The sequence below is a fragment of the Drosophila obscura genome, unplaced genomic scaffold (genome assembly GCF_018151105.1).
Source record: "Drosophila obscura isolate BZ-5 IFL unplaced genomic scaffold, ASM1815110v1 contig_96, whole genome shotgun sequence".
Taxonomy (NCBI): Eukaryota; Metazoa; Arthropoda; class Insecta; order Diptera; family Drosophilidae; genus Drosophila; species Drosophila obscura.
The window spans coordinates 546,085-565,142 of NW_024542890.1; the positions used below are offsets into that span (position 1 = coordinate 546,085).

Consider the following 19,058-nt stretch of genomic DNA (forward strand, 5'->3'; position numbering starts at 1 on the left):
CTCTATTGCTTGGCCTATAGCCTGTCCCCATCCCCATCCCCATCTCCATCCCCATCCAATCCTCTCCTGTTCCCGCCTGGTCTGATCATCTATCTAAATACGTGCGTTGCGGGTAATTTGCGTGGGCTGGGGAGAGGATGTAATGTGGTGGAACGACGATGGATGGATGGATGACCTTTTGCCATCTGCCAGTATTAAAATTTTGAGCATTCAAATCGTAGTTAGATATCTCTCGCACTCTTCATCGCTCCCTCTCCCTCTCTCTTTATCTTTATCTTTCTCTGCATCTGTTTCTGTCTCTCTCTGTCTTTCTGGTTGGCTCTCTGACAGTTGGCTTAACCGCTCTTAACCAGGTCAACTAACGGCAAACGTCCGCAAGCTGTTAAAGCCAACTTAAACAAATAGCAAATAGCAAATAGCGAGCCCCCTCCCCACATCCATCTATCTCCCTCTCTCTCTCCCTCTCTCTCTCGCTCTCTCTCTTTCTTTCTCTCTTTTGGCCCGCATCTTCTTGTTTGGCTTGTTTAATGGCGTGGCTCCTGCTTCTGCTTCTATCTCGTAGCCCCCCCAATACATAGACGAGTATACATGTACCTCTTTTGGCTCTTTCTCTGATAAATTTACGCACAATAATTTGCATTCAACTTTCTTTCAATTTCGTTTCAATTTGTTTAGTATTTCCTTTGGGGCGGAGAAAGAGGGGCAGACAGAGAGGCTTAGAAGAGAGAATGCAGAGAAGATAGAGAGTGGAGATAGAGTGGAGAGACGGACGGGTCTAATTGGTTCAATAATGGCCCATAATTGACAGAGAAATGTTGGCAATTTGCGCGTTTGGCCAAAACGATTTGCCTAATCGCTGGAAACAGTTAGAAAACGGAACGAAACGGAATGGAATGAAACGGATTGCCGTGCAATGGAATGCCTTGGTCACTCTAGCACCCCTTGTTCTCCACGGCTTTCCCCACCCATTCGCTTTGTGTCAGAGTTTAGTTTGTTGCCCAAGTCTTTTGTTTCCGCAGCAGCAAATGTTTGAATATACATACATATGTATACGAGTATGTACAATGTACATATATATGTATGTATGTGTATATGTACAGAAAAGGAAAGTTTAAGAGAGGGAGTGAGAGAGAGAGGAGGCAGTTGCCACATGTTGCATTAGAGTCAGTTGATCGGGGTGCACGTCGCGTACTCAACCATCTCCGGCCTTGTTGCTCTTGTTGCTGCCTTTAATTAAATGTTGTTCTTAAAATTGCACAAACCACAAAATGAGCCACAATGGGCCACTTAAACCAAGGCACCGGAAGGGTGGTGGGGCAAGTGGCAGGTGGCTGTGGCAGTGGCAGTGGCACTAATGCAAGTTGGTTTACATTTGCTTATCTGCCGGGTATTTCCTCTGTCCTCTCTCCTCCCTGTGCTGTGCTGTGCTGTGTTCTGTGCTGTGTTCTGTTGTGCTCCCTTGAAACATGTTGCAGCAAATTGGTCATCTTCATCTGTTGCCATTTGCCATTCCACTTGCTTCTGTTGCTGACACACTACCCCACCGTGCCCCACCTGCTGCTGCATCTGCCCCTCTTCTTGGTCTTGGTCTTGTTCTTGCTCTTGCTCTTGCTCTTCGTATTGGTCTTTGGCTGTGGCGCATTCAATTATTTCCATGTCCTGATTGCCTTGTCGTGTGACGGCGCGAGTTTTGCATTTAAAAATAGGCCGAAGCTGAGGCCAGACCCCCGGCTCCAGCTTGTTTTCCTCTTTAAATTGCAAATATTTTTAATGAGGGCCTCGGACCGGGCTAGGGCTAGGGCTAGGGCTGGGGCGGGGGCTGGGACTGTGCCTGTCTAGCGCCAATTGCCCACAGAGCTCCAGTCCACACCCAACTGTGTTATCCGTATATGCAGATGCAGATGCGGTCCAGGCACTTGTCGTTGTCGTCGTCGTCGTCGGCGTTGTGGCTGTGGTTGTTGTTGAGGCAAGGTGTCAGGCCTGTTGTAATGAGCGATGTATTAAACATGTCCAAGCTATCATAGTTGGCTAAAAATACTCACAGATTGCTGGCAGACTGAACAGAGATGTCAACGCGGAAAAGCGCCGCAGAGCGATGCCGATCCTCACTACGATTATGAGGCCTGACAGCTCCCCATCCCTGTGTCCCCGTATCTGGTGATCGATGGACGATGGACGTTCGCGGGAACTGCAAGAAGAACTGGAAGAAGGAATTGAAACCGCATTTTAAGACCACACCCTAAAAAGACTTCTAATGAAGACTGATCTAATAAAGATCCAAAGCCCTCCTAGCCCTGCCAGGAGATTCTTGTTGAACAAGGGCACTTTACTCTCTCTAAAAAGCGCTCAAATTGTCCGTACCACTTGCTTCTTCGGTAATCCCAATCAATGGACTCAGCTGACTGATCCCACGGGTAAATCAAAGTACGAGTAACCCATCCCATGCCGTCCTACATATTGTACGAGTACGTACCCATGACATCACCTCCTCTTCTCTTTCAATACCAATCACGTTGAGGTCTCCGATTACCCTCGGCTCTCCATCCATCCACTGGGGTCTCGGCTGTCACGGCTCCACCTGACTGGCATTCCTCTTGATGCACTGATCCTCAAAGTGATGATGACTCCGACAGACTCCAACAGTTTTTCCACAATTTCCCAGCATTCCAGGTGGACTGGCGGCACTCTCCTCGCGGCGGCACTGCCTCCAATGCTAATACCGGCCTGGCCTGGCCATGCCCACATTTTTGGGCCGCTCGAGTGCAATTGCAATTAATTGCTGAAACTTTGAAGTCTACACTTGCAGTTGCCATCGCAGTTCATTTGCTTCTGCTGGCCAGGCCACAGCCACTGCCCCTTTCCCAGTCCCAGCCACTGCCCCAGCTCCCTTGTCATCGTGGCAGGCTGATGTTGGTGATGTTGTTGCTGCTGCTGCTGCTGCTGTAGCTCCTCATAATTGCCATAAATCATGCAACGTTGTTGCCTGGCACTGGAGACCTGATGTTGCAGTGGCAGTGGCAGTGGCAGTCGGAGCTAGATCTTGGATTCTTTTGAGAGAGTTTTCGAGCTGGGGCTCTCGGACACATTCCGCTGCCTCAAATGCACCTCTAATGACTCCTGTTCTTTGTTGTTGCTGCTGATGGTGCCCCAATCCCTCAGGTTCAGCTTCAGCCTCAGCCTCAGTCGCTGCCCATCTCCATCTCCATCTCCGCCTGGGCTAATGGCTTTTGTTGGCCAACTTCCGCGAAGCGCAGAGAGCTTCGGCGGCGACCATCCACCCATTACCCATTACCCATCACTCTGCTTCCACGCACAAGCAGTGCGATATCTTCTCTTCCTCTGCTCGCCTTGCTGCTGCTGCCATCTCTTTCTCTATTGGGGCCCCGGCTGACTCCCTGCCTCTTTGTGGCAGAATGAATCTGACAATGAGCGATTGATGGGACAACTGCCAAAAAGAACACACCAAGCGCGAGCAGTGAGGGAGGTGAGGTAGAAAGGTATGGCGGTATGGAGGTTCCACAGCACAAGAGGCTCCCCATCCCCTACTGTGTCCACTCCGCACCGTACATCCACGGCGATACGCATCTGGAGCGAGAAGCCCCATCGGAAAGCCATTCAAAACATTTATTCTGTGGCAAGAATTTATGAAATGTTTAGTTTCTTTTGGTATCGTTTCTGTTGAATGTTGCACGTTGCACGTTCCAGCGCCTGAACAGGAGGCAGAGAGCCACACCCGTTTCGGCTCCCACTCCTTACCATACCATGTCCCCATGCCCCCATACACCCATACACCCATACCCTCCTCATTCCTTTGCTCATGTTGCATATCTTGGTGCCTGCATCGACGGCAATGGCAATGGCAATGGCTACGACGACGGCGACGGCGACGGAGAGGCAGCACTTTCAAATAACTCTCCACTTGCCACATGTGTCCAGGTGTAGCCTGGTGTTAGTGTGCTGCAACAACCTTGAGGCAGCTCCAAAGACCAAGACCAAAGAGGAGGATATCGTTGCTCGGCCAACTTGTTATGCAATAAATTTCCGGTTCTAACAAACAACAAAAACAACAGCAACAACAGCAACAACAGCAACAACAGCAACAAAAATAAAATGAAAATAAAAATAAAATTTAAGACAAAGAAGCGCACCAGCAGATCGCAGAACGCAGAACTCAGAACGCAGAACCCCAACAACAATGGCAAGAGGAGGCAGCTGCATCTATTTTTCACATGGCCCCGCCCTGGGATGCCCGCCTCTAAGCACCCCCGTATTGGGAAGCGGCACCTTTCTCTTGGTCCACGCCACTTTCCAGGCATTCAACGTTTTCCAGGCTTTCCAGACTTTCCAAGCGTTCCAGGGATCCAGGCCAGTCGGAGCTTGAGCTCGAATGTTTGCTGGAAACTTGATTGTGTTTTTATAGCTTAATATGTACGAGTACGAGTAACGAGTACGAGTATATGGGTATTATGGTGATGTAGCACAGATGTTTATAGAAGCCCAGAAATAAGCGACTAAGCCCGACTAGCTAGTTAGTGCAAGCAGATGGCAGTCGTATTTTATCCAAAGCGGATTACCAAATCGAATAGCTGCCCTAGCAACTGCCGGTGTGATGGAGCATTTCCCTCTGGCTCCCCTATGCCAAACCTGATCAAATTTTGTCTGCCTCGAAGTGGGTGTCAACTCTGTTAAATTTGTAACGGTTCTCGAGAGCGCAGTGCAGACTAATAGATGGCGCTTGACCGAGGCGCAGCTGCAACACATCTCGCTCTCGGTCCACAGCAGCAGGAGGAGGAGGATGGATGAGGAGAAGAAGGGAAGCGCTGCCGGAGAGGGAGCAGCAGCAAGCAGAAGACGTTGCTCTAAATTAAAGCTGAACAGAATCCCAATGCAATTTTCCAGTCTTAGAAGGCCTGCTCACTCTCTGATCGGTGCTCTTTTGCTCCCTCTCCACTAGCTCTCCATTTTTGTAATTATGACTTTTAATATTTTCGTTTAGCACACACACACACACACACAGCACACTGCACACATAGCACAGTCGTGCACCTTAGGCCGGGAATGGGAACAGTCCAGAGTGGGAATGGGAAATACGTGGAGTGGATGTGGTGGAGTGGATGTGGGGATGTGGATGTGGGGATGTGGGACTGGCAGCAACTGCTGGCCACGTTCATTGTTCGATAGCAATTATTACTTCTTCGCACTTCTATTGCAGAAATGGTTATACATACATATATATGTACATACATAGAAGGGAATGGGGAACCGGCAGGCACCTGCGTATGGGAGTATGGTGGGGCGACAAGAGTGGAGTGTGCACGCATGGCAGGTGCTTCAACTTGGCTCGCTGGCACTTCGTTGGGGCGCATCTTTAGGCCTGGCGATGATTGAAAATTACATAATTGCAAATGCAGCGAGAGGTGTGAGCCCCATAGGAAAGGAGTGGAAAGGGGTTGGGGTGTGTGGTGGGGGTAGGGGAAGGGGAAGGCCGCCACCAGCTAAGTGATTGAGTGTGATCCCTCTCTCCTTCTCTTTCTCTCTCTCTCTCTCTCACTTTTTCTTCTGTATCCCCATTCCCATTCCCATTCACATTCGCGTGTTGTGACAGGGACAGCAGCGGCAACAAATTGCATTAAATGAAAAGGTTTCCTCTGATGTTCTCTGGTTTCGATACCCTTGCCAGAGGGTGCTGCTATTTTGTCAGACATAGATATGTACAATAAGTGGGTGGAATTGAATCTTCTATTAATAGCAGACTGGTCTGCTTAGCTTGAGCCACTTCTGCTCCATGTGTCCGGCATAATTCGAAGATAGTCCAACGGATCTTATAATATTGTTCTCATTTGTTCCTTAGATTCCTGCGTTGATTCATGGGCGAAGCCAAATCGATGGGTCATATTCAGATGACCGTATCATTGGTAGATCCATCATTTCGAGGGTATCAAAAGATTCGGCACATGAAGCTTCCTTTCTATTCTTTCTTAATTTTCAATATGTTTTTTTTTTTGCTGAAGAGCATTTCCTCTTGCCGGTATCTACGATACTCAATGCAGTTTCGCCAATTGATCGAGTGGACAGGGCAAACAACACACCAAAGATGTCAGAGGGAAAGGGACGGAAGCTGGGGAGAGAAGTAAAGAGAGGACCGAGAGCCCGAGAGACAGACATCCGTTCGCACTGACACATGTGCACGCTCATAATTCCTTTGGCGGAGTCGTTTTTGCTGGCTGCGACTGTTGCTGCTCGGATCTGATCGGATCGTGTGCGAAGCACTGGGAGAGGTTATGTGGAACAAGTGCACACTGAATGCAAAGTGAATGGCTGGTCCGTCCCCCCTTGACCCCGGCCCCTTGCGGCATTCCTTTCGCCTGTGAAATATTTCATTTCATTTCATTTCGTTTCGTTTTGATTGACAACCAAATCGCATCGCATTTGCCATGACCAATTATTTGGCATTTACTGTTTCCTCCTCATCTCTGACAAATTGGATGTGCCCCCCGACTGTAGCCACACTGAGAGAGTGGCGTGGTGGCACTTGGCGGGTGGTAGGGAGGGAGTCGATGATAGTTTTTGCTCTCGCTGTGGATCTTAAATAGGAAACTCCAGTGCCACGCCTTATATACTATCTATGTACCATCTATTTATGCACATAGAACAGCGTCTTCTTGCGTATAGCGTGGGAGTGGGAGTGGGAGTGGGAAAGGCGACAGTTAAACTTTCCCCTCTTTTGTATCTTCTCATTCTTCGTTCGTTTCCTAGGCCAGAAATGAGAAGAAGAAATTTTACTTTTTTTTAATTGACATAATCACATCTGTGGGACTTTCACTGGTGATCCCCTTCCCCTCCCCACCCCTTACCTTCCCTCACCGATCAGCTAATATTTAGCCCCCCAGTTAGACCTTTCTGGGTTTATTTTTCCCCTTCACTCTCTAACGAAATCCAGCGCTGGCTCTATCGCTCCTCCCCCCGCTCCCCGCTCTCTGCTCGTGGGCTCCTTATGATGCAACTGCCATTCTCTTGAGCGTAATTAGAGGTCCAAACAAAACAAGATAAAGGAGAAGGCAGCCAAAGAGGAAGCAAAAATAATCACACGAGGAGGAAGAGAAGTCAGTGGAGCCAGTGGAGCCAGTGGAGCCAAAGAAGACGTAGAAGAAGTAAGCGTGCCTAATGATAACCTTTAGTCCAGTGTGGCTGCTTCTTCAACTGATTCTCCTCCTTCTCCTTCTCCTCCTCCTCCTCCTCCTCCTGCTTCTGGGTGTACTTCTTCGTTTTCCGCAAAACCGCTAAAAGAATGAACGCCCTTCCCTTAGATTCGATTCGATTCCATTTCGTTCCTCCTTTCTCCTCGCCAGCGAGCGTAACTGCAAATTTTCTTGATTGCCGGGTTCCAGCGCCTAACCCGAAGTACGCGCCACTGGCCACAGTGCCCAACGGGGCAGGGCAGCCACGGGGGGAGGGCGGTGCGGAAAGACCATTGACCATTGACCAGTTGAGGCGGCCACAGCTGATGGGGAGAGAGCAGCGCCGAGTCAGTGCCAGTCCATCGATCTGCTGCCATTCCGCTGTTCCCCTCCCCACCCATGCCCCACCTCACCCCATAATTAGCAAAGAGAGCACTCAAATGGGAAGAGAAACAGTTGGCATGGCGTGTGACCTTCAGGGAGCTGGCTGGCTGGCTGGCTAGCCCACCCAATAGCAATAGTCGGCAGCCCCCCCTTCCAGAGGGTTTCTGTAATTGCAGGAACCACCAAATCCCAGAAACGATCCACTCAAATTTGAAATGGTCCAAGGACGCGAATCAGGGCGGGGAATCATGGTCGGAGGCCAAAAATAAACCTCGCCAGGGACTATAAATAACAAGACTCGTGAGCCGGCAATCGCAGCACTCCTCCTCGAGAGGCAGCCCCACAATGACGTCAACAGCCGGATATGTCCAGGGCGATCGGCCTTATCGAGCCCCACAGATCGGTGATCGCTGATCGCTGATCGCTGCCATATACTCGTACACTCTGTGTACTCTGCGGATCATGTAATTGGCTCTGCTTCCCCTGTTTCCTTCTCGCTTCCAGTGCACTTCCTTTGGCCTACCTAGCCTGGCGGTGCGGCTGTCCAGGCCATACCCAGTCGGGACAACCTCTATAGGGTCTCGGGGAGCTAACCTCCCATTTGGATTGGGAATTTGAGAATGCATAAACACATCTTGGTATGTATTGTGTGTGCACACTGTACATATACTCGGAGAAAGTTAGCTCTGCAACGAATTTGGTACACCCTGTGCGCTGATCTGGTTGGAATCGAAACATATACATATACAGCATATATATGATATATGATATATATGAGCTGTGTAGTGGCTCCATAAAATGCGACATCTGTGCATAGTTATGCATTAGTTATGATCAGTGAATGCTGCCGATCGAAGAGTTTTCCACCATTTGTCCAACTATCGAATAGCTTGTGGCTGTAGGTTGCTCTGCCCCTTCTGAATGCACCGTGAGTGCAGGACAACTGCATTTGCCACGGCAGAGTGGGGCCAACAACAATATTTCAGATCGGCTCCCGTTGAGTCCCCGCTGCTGGCGAAGTTTGCCTCTTGGATTTGTTGCAGTTGCAGTTGCAGTTGCAATTTCTGTTGCTGGTTGTTCTCGTTACAGTTCCCGTCGTGCCCGTCGCAGGAGGATGCGATTTGTGGCATGCAGCAGGCATTCCGCTGTCTTTGCCACCTATTTCATACAGCTGAACATTTGTTGTCGCTGTCGCTGCTTCAGTTGTTGTTTCTCTTGCTGTTGCTGTTGCTGTTGCCCTTGTCGCTGTCTTTGTCGTTGTTGTCGATGTTGTCGATGTTGCAGATGTTGCAGATGTTGCAGATGTTGCTCTGTTCGCATTCTGTGTTGCAGCTCTGCTGTTGGCCCTGCAATCGGACACGCCGGTGCAACAACATCATTTGGCACTGGCCTTTGTCCCCTCTCCCTCTCCCTCCCCCTATCCCCTATCACATATCCCGATCATCGACTCTCAGCTTTCATCTCTGGGTTATCCTTCCCCGATTGCTAGCTCCTATCGGCCGGTCTCCTTACCCATGTGACCATTTGCCCATTTGCAGCTCGTGTTGGGCGACTGACCGTCAGCTAATATTGTGGGTAATAGCCACGTTCCGGGCTCTATAATCACAGCAGGAAAAGGCACTCGTATGCCTGAAATAATTGCCCTGAAAGAGAAGACTCCAGGTTTCGGTTTCGGTTACTGTTCTGTTCTGTTCTCCTCTGTTCTCTTCTGTTTCGCTTCGTTCTGTACAATTTTCGCAATACAAATTGAATTGAATATGTAAATATAATTGCTGCGGGGCTGGAACTAGCTGCACCACCTGCCCCGTCCCTCCCCTCTCCATTGAATTTCGTTTAAAAGCCCATAAATTGCGTCTTAAATGCTGCTCTAAGCACATACAAAAATACATACATACATATATACAGGCATACATACATACATACGTATATGTATGTACATACATACATAACATATACATACATATATGGCATTAGCTTCCGCAAGAGTTTGGTTTGTCCATTTGAGGATGGGCCCCGGGCCAGGGCCAGGGCTAGGGACAGCCAGAAATGAATGCAAATGAATGCAGTTAAATAATCCATGACTGGGGATGAATGAATGAATGAATGAGTCTATGGTGTATCTGGAATGGTCTATGGTCGAGTGTTTGTACAAATAATTCGGCGAATTGGTGTACGATTGATGACACCCGCTGGAGATGCATATCCACTCGAAGGAAGCGATCCTTCCTTCCTTCCTTCCTTCCTTCCTTCCTTCATTCCTTCCGCTTGGTGCGCTGATGCTCTTTCTTTGGTTCAATCTCTCTTTTCTATCGCCCAATCCGAGAAGTGGTTGAGTGACTAAATACTTGTCCGACTGGGAGATTGGCCGCATCAGCACTTGCTTCGTGTATGCACTGCTCTCCATCCTGTTACCAGCTCCATGCACCGCTCATTTACTTCCTTCGGGTGTTCCCTCCAATCAACGCAATCGATTTGATTTCCCTTTCCGCGTGTGACCACCCACCCACTTGCACATGGCCACATGGGCACATGGGACCACATCCCTGCCTCTCATCCCTCTTGCGGACAGCGGGGTCAGCCTGCTGAACCGTCATGCGCACTGAGGTCAATTGGATGAATGGGTTGCTTGGCTTGGCTTGGGATGGGATGGGATGGGATGGCTATCCACAGAAAGCAATTTGCTACCCGTTCGAATGGAAACCACAGGAATGCCAAAAAGTTGTTTGTGCTGCCGGAGATTGCGACTGGAATTGGAAGGAGATTGGGAACGGAGCGGGACGGTGCGGTGCGGGGCAGAGAACTGGGGACTACGAGCTGCGGGATGGCTATCCTATCGCTGGGGAGACATTAGAATTTCTAACCGCAGATCGTCAACAAAAGTTCTCCTCTCCCAGCCCATTCCAGCCAGCGAGCTCATTAAAGTCTCACCAGTTGCATTCACTCAGCCAGTCGATGTGGCTGTCGATGTGGCTGTGGCTGTCGATGTGGGAAGATGTCTTTTGGGAGCCAACGAACCTAGCTGACCACAGGTAATGGGAATCCCTGCCGTCACTGCGACTGTGGGGTATTCTGGTCATGCCACAGATTTTATTGGTTCGGTGGTTCGGTGGTTCGGTGGTACGGCGTTTAGTTAAGCGTGTAATGGGCCGAGCCGACAGCGGAAGTAGCAACTTGTGCAGCGCGCAGCAGCTGGATGCAACTGTATCGTCTTCGTGGCCCGCTTCCTCTTTAGTGCAGCCCCTCCCACTGGCTACTCTTGCGCCTCCTCTCTCTCGGCCACCTTTCAAATGGAGGCTGTCAGCAGTCGCGATCAGAGAGCGGAACGACAGGGAAGGCAAGGCAAGGCAAGGCAAGGGGGAGAGGGCACCTCAACTGGCTGGGAACTGCAGAGAGTTGCCTCGCCTCGCCTCTTAAGCACATTCACTCATCCCTATCCTCCCTATCCATATATCGTCAAGGAATTAACTGGGACTCACCCAACGGAAGCTCCAGCTGCAGCTCCTCCTTCCCCTCCATTGGTTCATTCCGGTTATGGAATGGATTCCCTTTCCTTTCCCTATCCCTATTGAACCGAGTCTGAAACTAACCCAAGGTTCCAACCTTTCCAACCTCTTGCAGATGGCAATGCAGTCAGGATCGAGCAGCAGTATCAGCGGGAGGGCCGCTCGCAGCACACACACGATCTCCATGGGTCTGATGATGGTCTCGGCCATGGCCGTGCTCCTGGTGGCGCTGCCCGGCGGCGCGGTGGAGGCCCGCATGGCGTTCGAGAAGCTGACAGACTTTGACTTTCCGGGCAACACGTACTACAGCGTGAAGAACCTGTCGCTGTACGAGTGCCAGGGCTGGTGCCGCGAGGAGGCCGACTGCCAGGCGGCCGCATTCAGCTTCGTTGTGAATCCGCTGTCACCCTCGCAGGAGACGCACTGCCAGCTGCAGAACGACTCCTCGGCGGCCAACCCCTCGGCGGCGCCCCAGCGGTCGGCCAACATGTACTACATGGTGAAGCTGCAGCTGCGCAGCGAGAACGTGTGCCACAGGCCGTGGTCGTTCGAGCGGGTGCCCAACAAGGTGATCCGCGGACTGGACAACGCCCTCATCTACACCAGCACCAAGGAGGCCTGCCTGTCCGCCTGCCTCAACGAGAAGCGCTTCGTGTGCCGCTCCGTGGAGTACGACTACAACAACATGAAGTGCGTGCTGAGCGACTCGGACCGACGCAGCTCCGGCCAGTTCGTCCAGCTGGTGGACGCCCAGGGCACCGATTACTTCGAGAACCTCTGCCTGAAGCCGGCCCAGGCCTGCAAGAACACGCGCTCCTTCGCCAACGCCCAGCGCATGGGTGTCTCCGAGGAGAAGGTGGCCCAGTACGTCGGCCTCCACTACTACACGGACAAGGAGTTGCAGGTGACCTCCGAGTCGGCCTGCCGGCTGGCCTGCGAGATCGAGTCCGAGTTCCTGTGCCGCTCCTTCCTCTACCTGGGCCAGCCGCAGGGCGCCCAGTACAACTGCCGGCTGTACCACCTCGACCACAAGACCCTGCCCGACGGCCCCTCCACCTACCTCAACCACGAGCGCCCCCTCATCGACCACGGCGAGCCCATCGGCCAGTACTTTGAGAACCAGTGCGAGAAGTCCGCCTCCGGGCCCGGCTCTCCCCCAGGCACCCTCGACAAGATCGACACGCTGCCCGTCAGCCTGGACACCATCGAGGACCCCAATCTCACCAACCTCACCCGCAACGATGTCAACTGCGACAAGACTGGCACTTGCTACGATGGTGAGTGATCTCTCCATCCCTCCATCCCTCCATCCCTCTGGATCCTCAGCTGATTTCCCTCTTCAATTTCTCCCCTTCAGTTTCTGTGCACTGCAAGGACACGAGGATCGCGGTCCAGGTGCGAACCAACAAGCCCTTCAACGGTCGCATCTACGCTTTGGGACGCTCCGAGACCTGCAACATCGATGTGATCAACTCGGACGCCTTCCGCCTGGATCTGACCATGATCGGACAGGACTGCAACACTCAGAGCGTGGTAAGTGATTCTGCAGGAGCCCGCAACCCGGGAACCCTTTACTTTTGTATCTAAATGGCAATAAGCAAACCCTCATCTCCATTTGCCATCTGCCATCTGCATCAGACTGGCGTCTATTCGAACACGGTGGTGCTGCAGCACCATAGCGTGGTGATGACCAAGGCGGACAAGATCTACAAGGTGAAGTGCACATACGACATGAGCTCGAAGAACATCACCTTCGGCATGATGCCGATCCGCGACCCGGACATGATCCACATCAACTCGTCGCCGGAGGCACCGCCACCAAGGATCCGCATCCTGGACACGCGCCAACGCGAGGTGGAGACAGTGCGCATTGGAGACCGCCTCAACTTCCGCATCGAGATACCCGAAGACAGTGAGTATACGCCACTGGAGGTGGGTGGGAAACGAATTCTAATGCCTGCTCCTCTGCAGCTCCCTACGGCATCTTCGCCCGCTCGTGTGTGGCCATGGCCAAGGATGCACGCACCAGCTTCAAGATCATCGACGACGACGGCTGCCCCACTGATCCCACCATCTTCCCAGGATTCACAGCCGACGGCAATGCCCTGCAATCCACCTACGAGGCTTTTCGCTTCACCGAGAGCTACGGCGTCATCTTCCAGTGCAACGTCAAGTACTGCCTCGGCCCCTGTGAGCCGGCCGTCTGTGAATGGAACATGGAGTCCTTCGAGTCGCTGGGCAGGAGGCGTCGTCGCTCGATCGATAAGTGAGTCTACTACCATCCACAATCACTGCACATTGCAGGCATGTCTGACTCGGACTCTGACTCTTCTCATCTTCTTTTCCTTCTCTCCTCAGCAATGATTCCAAGAACACCACCATGAACATCTCGCAGGAGATTCTGGTCCTGGACTTTGGCGATGAGAAACGCGAATTCTTCAAGGCAGATCCCAGCACAGACTTTGCCAAAGGTAAGCCGCAAGCCCGCCTCCCCTCAAACTGCAAGGAAAGTTAACCTCAATGCCCTTTCGTTTCGTCCCGTTTCTGCCCCCACACAGACAAGACTGTGACCATCATCGAGCCCTGCCCCACGAAGACGTCGGTGCTGGCGCTGGCTGTGACCTGTGCGCTGATGATCCTCCTCTACATCTCCACCCTGTTCTGCTACTACATGAAGAAGTGGATGCAGCCCCACAAGATCGTAGCATAAGTCTAAGAGTCTTCAGACGCAGAACGAAAGAAAGCAAGGAAGGGAAACTAAAACTAAAACTATAACTACAACAAATGCAGAAAGAGTTAAAAGTAAAAACGAAAATGAAAATGAAAGAACGAAAAGAAAACAAAAACAAAATACACAGTAAAAATTGTCACTCACACAACACACTCGGACACTCGGTCTCTCCCTCTCACACACAACAGAACACATACATATCACACCTCTATAACTGTGCAAGTCTAGCTATCGCTTTGTCTCTCTCTTGCCCAAGCTGTCTCTGCCCGCTCTTTTGCTGTAAGTGAAGCTTAAGAGCAGAACAGAGTTCACCATTAGACACCACACTCGCACGCACACACACACACACACACCGCCCACCCACCACACACCGCTCACCACATCACCCAATGACAACCGTATAATTTTTTGTTTTTTTTTTTAATTGATATACACATTAATATACTTAATATACAATTTATTTATTTATATTTATTTAGACTTAGGGCGTGAGATGTTTGCCTATAGAAAAAAACTAAAACGAAAAGAAAAGAAAAGAAAAGAAGAGAAAAATTTTCATCACACAAAAAACTAAGAATGAAACGAAAGCGAGGAAAAGCTAGAGAAGAAGGAGAAGCAAAGAGAACTTTGCTGTGCACATTTCAAATATGCGAATAGTATGAAAATAAAACAAAAAAAAATTAAGAAAAAGCTGCGAGCGCGTACTTTCTATAAAGTTACGAAAGGGCGAATCCCAGAACATCGCGAGGGCCCGCACGAGTGCGAGAGAGAGAAGCGATGGGATAGAGGCCATTTTGTAACTTCTATAGAGACTGCGGCCGCCGAAGCGCACATTCGCACTCACTCACACACCTACATATTTCAGCACTCACATTCATAAACAACACACACACACACACCTTCACACCCAACACACGCACTCACATTTATTTAATTTTAAAAGGTACGCAATAAACAGCAAACAAAAGCAATCAAGAAACGAAACTAAGAACGCCGGTCAAAGCAAAAGGAAAATAAGAACAAGAAACGTAATTTCATTAGAAACAAAGTGAAATTGTGCTTAATTGTATTGCATTTATTTAATTTAAATCTATTTATGATAATAAAGAACGATAATGACAAGGCAACCGTGTTTCCTTCCCCCGTTGGCAGTTGGCATGTGATAAAGGCGGAAGGACAGAATAGGATAATCCTATACGGATCAACCGTGTGGCCACCAGCAAGGAAGGTTCCCTCATACAGCATTGTATAAATAAGTTCGCTTCCGATGCTGTGCCCTAAAGGGTTGCATGCTGCCTCCGGACGGTATCTGAAAAGTTATTTATACCTCCAGCTCGGCATAGATTTATAAAGCAGATATCATCCGAGGTCCCGCAATGTTAAACGTCGGACAATGAAGGGACTTTAATTGCAAGGACTCGGACTCCCGCTATAATCGCACTTTTAAATTTTCGAAATCAACTTGGTGTTGATTTGGTGATTCACGCATTATATTCTCGGATGAGGCCAAATTTAATCTCATTGGATCCGATGCTACCGCACAGTTCGCCGTAAAACAGGAGCACAAAATTCCGAGATCTGCTGTTTTGCCACAGTAATAAATTTCCTTGTATTATAATGTGGGGATGCAATCTAAATATAAACGGAACCGCTTTTAATATTTCAGGGTATGCTCGATGCAAAAAAGTATGCAACGAATATTCTCACTGGAGCCTATATACATATACAATATAACAATTACTGTATATATGTATAATACGAGAATATACAATAATGCGTGACCACTCGGAATAAACACAATTTTATTTTTCCTTCGAGCAATTTAAGGGAGCTTTTTTCATAGGAGGCAAAACAATTTCGCCTTTGAATTCGACATCAGCAATCTCGTGCCATTACACAGCCGGGATGGGTTCAAATTTCATAATAAATAGCCGGAGATCCAACTTTAAGTCGTAGAAGGTTGGGTGGCATGCATGGCAAATACAGTGAGTGCAAAACTCTGTTTAATGATTTACAGCTCGTTCTCATCGCAAACTGTGTCGATCGATTTGTATGATTGGTAAACATCATTCACCATTTCACAATGGGCAGACTTGCCTCCGAGTTACCTCGACTTCGGTCGAGCAGCCCTATAAACCTAACCTAACTTATCATTCACCTGGCACCTTGATGTTTAAATTGATGACGTATTGAGCCTTCGGCGATTTCAGCTCGCTAAATTTATATCTTTGAACGAATCTATTTATTTTCATGAAACAAACTGCATTTAAAAAGGTGCTACAATGTCTGGAATCCTTTCAAAAAATAGTCAAAGTTGATCTTTGATTCCGGTGCATATTTGCATGTTTGCGGTGCATTCAATGCTAAACTTTGGTTTTTTACATCGATAAAGAAGGATTAATGGTAATTTTCACTACAAAAAATAATTTTAAGCATTCTTTTTTATCTAATATAATTTTAAAACATATAAATTTAGTCATATACACTGAGAGAAATATCTCATATGCTTAAGGCAAAGGAACAAATAAATGTTTTCCGATTTATTTTGAAATCTCACATGTCTTCATGTAAATTTTTATTTACATGACTTCATTATTGGTTGTTTTTGCACTTTAGCTTGACTTTAAAAAAATATATCCCCAAATTTTCTCGAGATGTTTTTTTTCGCTTTTTTAATTTTTTTGATTTGTTTGGCTTCTAGATCGATTTTTCTTACGCCACCTCGCAGGAAAACCGGTTAAAATACGAGTTTGTATGTGATTTTTTACCAGCGACAGCCATTTTTTTTTAAATACTTGAGAAATATTGTCAAATAAATAAATTGCGATTTAAGCTTCTTGGAATCGAACGTTGGAGTTACTTGGCAATGAAGACTACAATTTGCGAGTATTGTAGTATTCATTGCCACGTAACTCCAACAAGTTCGATACTCCAAGAAGCTTAAATAGCTCGATAATTACAAGAATAGTCACCATATTCCGTATAAACGGGCAACATTTTTATTGTCATGATTTTATCGGGTTTGCAAAAATTTAAAGTCTAGGTTCGGGACGGACAGTGCATAAATATATTTAGTGGGTTGGTACGTCATAAATATAAGGATAGTGGATGTTCCAAAACCCACTATGGAATGGATAGTGCTTCGGAACTCCCGGTTAGCGGCAAGCTCGTCTTCTTTTTGGGCAGTAGATATTCGACGTGAGCTTGGTGTGAGCTGGTTATAATCTATGGGGATCAGCGGAATTAATCATGGTGCCAGCATGTTGGCTGCCTCTCCAACTCACTTACAAGAGACATGGGGAATGCTTGATCCGCTCGTCAATTGAGACGAGAAGGCGCAGCTCGCTGGCTGGGGAGATGGAATTTCCACTCGGAAGAATCCTAAATAAACTAAAAGACTGGAGGTACATGGATGATATTGCGATCCTTAACATAAATAAAAACTACATCGAGTACCATGAGAGGATATCCCGGACACCAGGATACATTCGATACAATCGGATGGTTGGGTGTCGGTGGTCTAAATTAAGCTGCTGGGTTGCCAGTGGACCGGACGGAGGTCATCTCAGCTTGAGAGGCTTCACTTGGGCCAGTCCGTGTTGGGGCACACGGGACGTGGCCGCCGCCACGCAGGTATCCCTGAGAGACTTGCCCGCTGGCCTCTTGGTGCACTCGTCGAAGTAGCACTTCTCCACGTGGTGCAGGAACTCGACGAGCAGCTTATCATTGCCTCCGTTGGGCCCCACGGAGTACTCGCACTCGAAATTGTGCTGCTTCAGATCACGCACACAGCAGTCGAGGAACTCCGAATTGGCCGAATACCAGTCGTTATGGCGCTCCAGAGGAATGCCCAATCGCGCACGCACCACCCCCGTCACCCACGTGTCGTCGATCCAGAAGATGGGCACCCGCTGCGCCTCCGCCACGAGCCGGGTGGCGGTCGCCACGTTGGTGATGTAGAGCCAGCCGGAGAGGTAGGCCGGGTAGAGGGCGTGCGGGTACTCCTGTCGCGTCACGTACCACTTGTTGGCCTGCAGGCGAATGGGCGGCTTTGCGTCCAGCACATAGCCGGCCAGCAGCGTGCTCGAGGTGGCCAGCGTAGGCTGGCCCACCTCCAAAGACTCTAGGTAGCGGCGCAGGTGAAATACATCGTAGATTATGTCGTCGTCCAGCTTAATGATAAACTTGGTGCGTCCCTCGCACTCGCCAGCCGCCCAGCGCAGCCCCATTACATGCTTGTAGCTTAGATTGCGGTAGTCCTCAACGAAGTTCCCCTGCAGCAGGTCCCCAAAGCGGGCCTGCTCACTGATCACCTGCGCCTGGGTTAGGAAACGCTCGCTGGGCGGCAGGGCAGCCAGCAGGAACACCCGCTGCAACCCCATCTCGGCCAGCTTGCTCTGTGCTATGGCCTGACGGTGAGCGGCGCGCAGGGAGTCGTGGCCTGCATAGGAGGTGACAATTAGCACAGCTACAGACGAGAACAGACACAAGATGACACATGTTAGGTGACTCCGAAAGACTGTAACACTCACCCAGAAGCTCTTTGTCAGCACGGCGACAAACATCGCTGGCCAGCAGATAATCAAAGTCGGTGAGGTTCAACAGAGGTCCGGCTGGGGGCCGCAGCCTGGGCGCCGATGTGGTGTCGTCGGGCAGCTGGAGCAGGAATTCATCGCTGGCGGCGGGCACGGAGGATGAGGAGTCGCGCAGATGGTTCGAAATGTAGCTGAAGCACAGCAGAACGATGATGAGTAGCGACAAAACAATTGGAAGCAATCTGCGGCCGCGCATGCGCATCTTCTGACATTCTCTTGTTGTTCCCCGTACTCTGTGTTTGTTTTTGTTTTTTTGTTTGTGTGTGGGGTTGGGTGTGTGTGTTTTCGTGTTTTTGGTCACGTGTGGGAGTGTGGCATGTGGGTGTAAAGTGCATTCATGTAAACGAACACGGCCAATAATTCCTTTTTTATTTGTTATAATTGTACTGGACTGCAACGGAACCGTGAGAAAACGCAAATAAATGCACTAGCGCCTCACAGACATCCCTGTATCAGCATTCGCAGAAAATACCAGTTTTGGTATCCGCTTTCAATATATCGATAGGTCTAGTTCAATGTTATAAATTCTAAAAATGTATTGTACATTTGTTGATTCAATTATTCTTTTAAAGACTGGCCCACACAGGGCAGTATTTTTAATATAAAAATCAATGACTCAACTTACTTATCGCTAGCCAGAAACAAAGGAAACGAAGCAACAGTTATA

At 49.3% G+C, this 19,058-nt stretch overlaps 2 protein-coding genes across 5 annotated transcripts in view; one reads left to right on the forward strand and one right to left on the reverse strand.

Annotated features, from left to right (window-relative positions):
* Positions 1 to 14,918, forward strand: part of LOC111071873 — a 39,950-nt gene extending 25,032 nt beyond the window's left edge. Inside the window, exons 4-9 of the mRNA XM_022363410.2 lie at positions 11,181 to 12,342; positions 12,423 to 12,598; positions 12,704 to 12,977; positions 13,037 to 13,331; positions 13,424 to 13,536; positions 13,624 to 14,918. Coding sequence (XP_022219102.1) covers positions 11,181 to 12,342; positions 12,423 to 12,598; positions 12,704 to 12,977; positions 13,037 to 13,331; positions 13,424 to 13,536; positions 13,624 to 13,775 — 2,172 coding nt within the window. The 3' untranslated portion in view covers positions 13,776 to 14,918. The remainder of the gene's footprint in view (positions 1 to 11,180; positions 12,343 to 12,422; positions 12,599 to 12,703; positions 12,978 to 13,036; positions 13,332 to 13,423; positions 13,537 to 13,623) is intronic.
* A 1,832-nt stretch (positions 14,919 to 16,750) lies between these two features.
* LOC111071833 (beta-1,3-galactosyltransferase brn) lies at positions 16,751 to 18,826 on the reverse strand. Of its 4 annotated transcripts, none has more exons than XR_002607523.2 (3): positions 18,329 to 18,825; positions 17,253 to 18,264; positions 16,751 to 17,194 (listed from the first exon to the last, which is right to left on the reverse strand). XR_002607523.2 is itself a non-coding variant. In XM_022363363.2 (2 exons), exons 1-2 carry the CDS (start codon positions 18,591 to 18,593, stop codon positions 17,357 to 17,359), a joined length of 1,146 nt encoding a protein of 381 aa, XP_022219055.2. In that variant the 5' UTR covers positions 18,594 to 18,826; the 3' UTR covers positions 16,751 to 17,356. The 4 variants fall into 4 exon arrangements, 2 of the variants coding, with proteins under 2 accessions (XP_022219055.2, XP_022219053.2); XR_002607522.2 differs by having other exon boundaries at positions 16,751 to 17,021; positions 17,085 to 18,264; XM_022363363.2 differs by having other exon boundaries at positions 16,751 to 18,237; positions 18,329 to 18,826.
* Between the last annotated feature and the right edge of the window lie 232 nt (positions 18,827 to 19,058).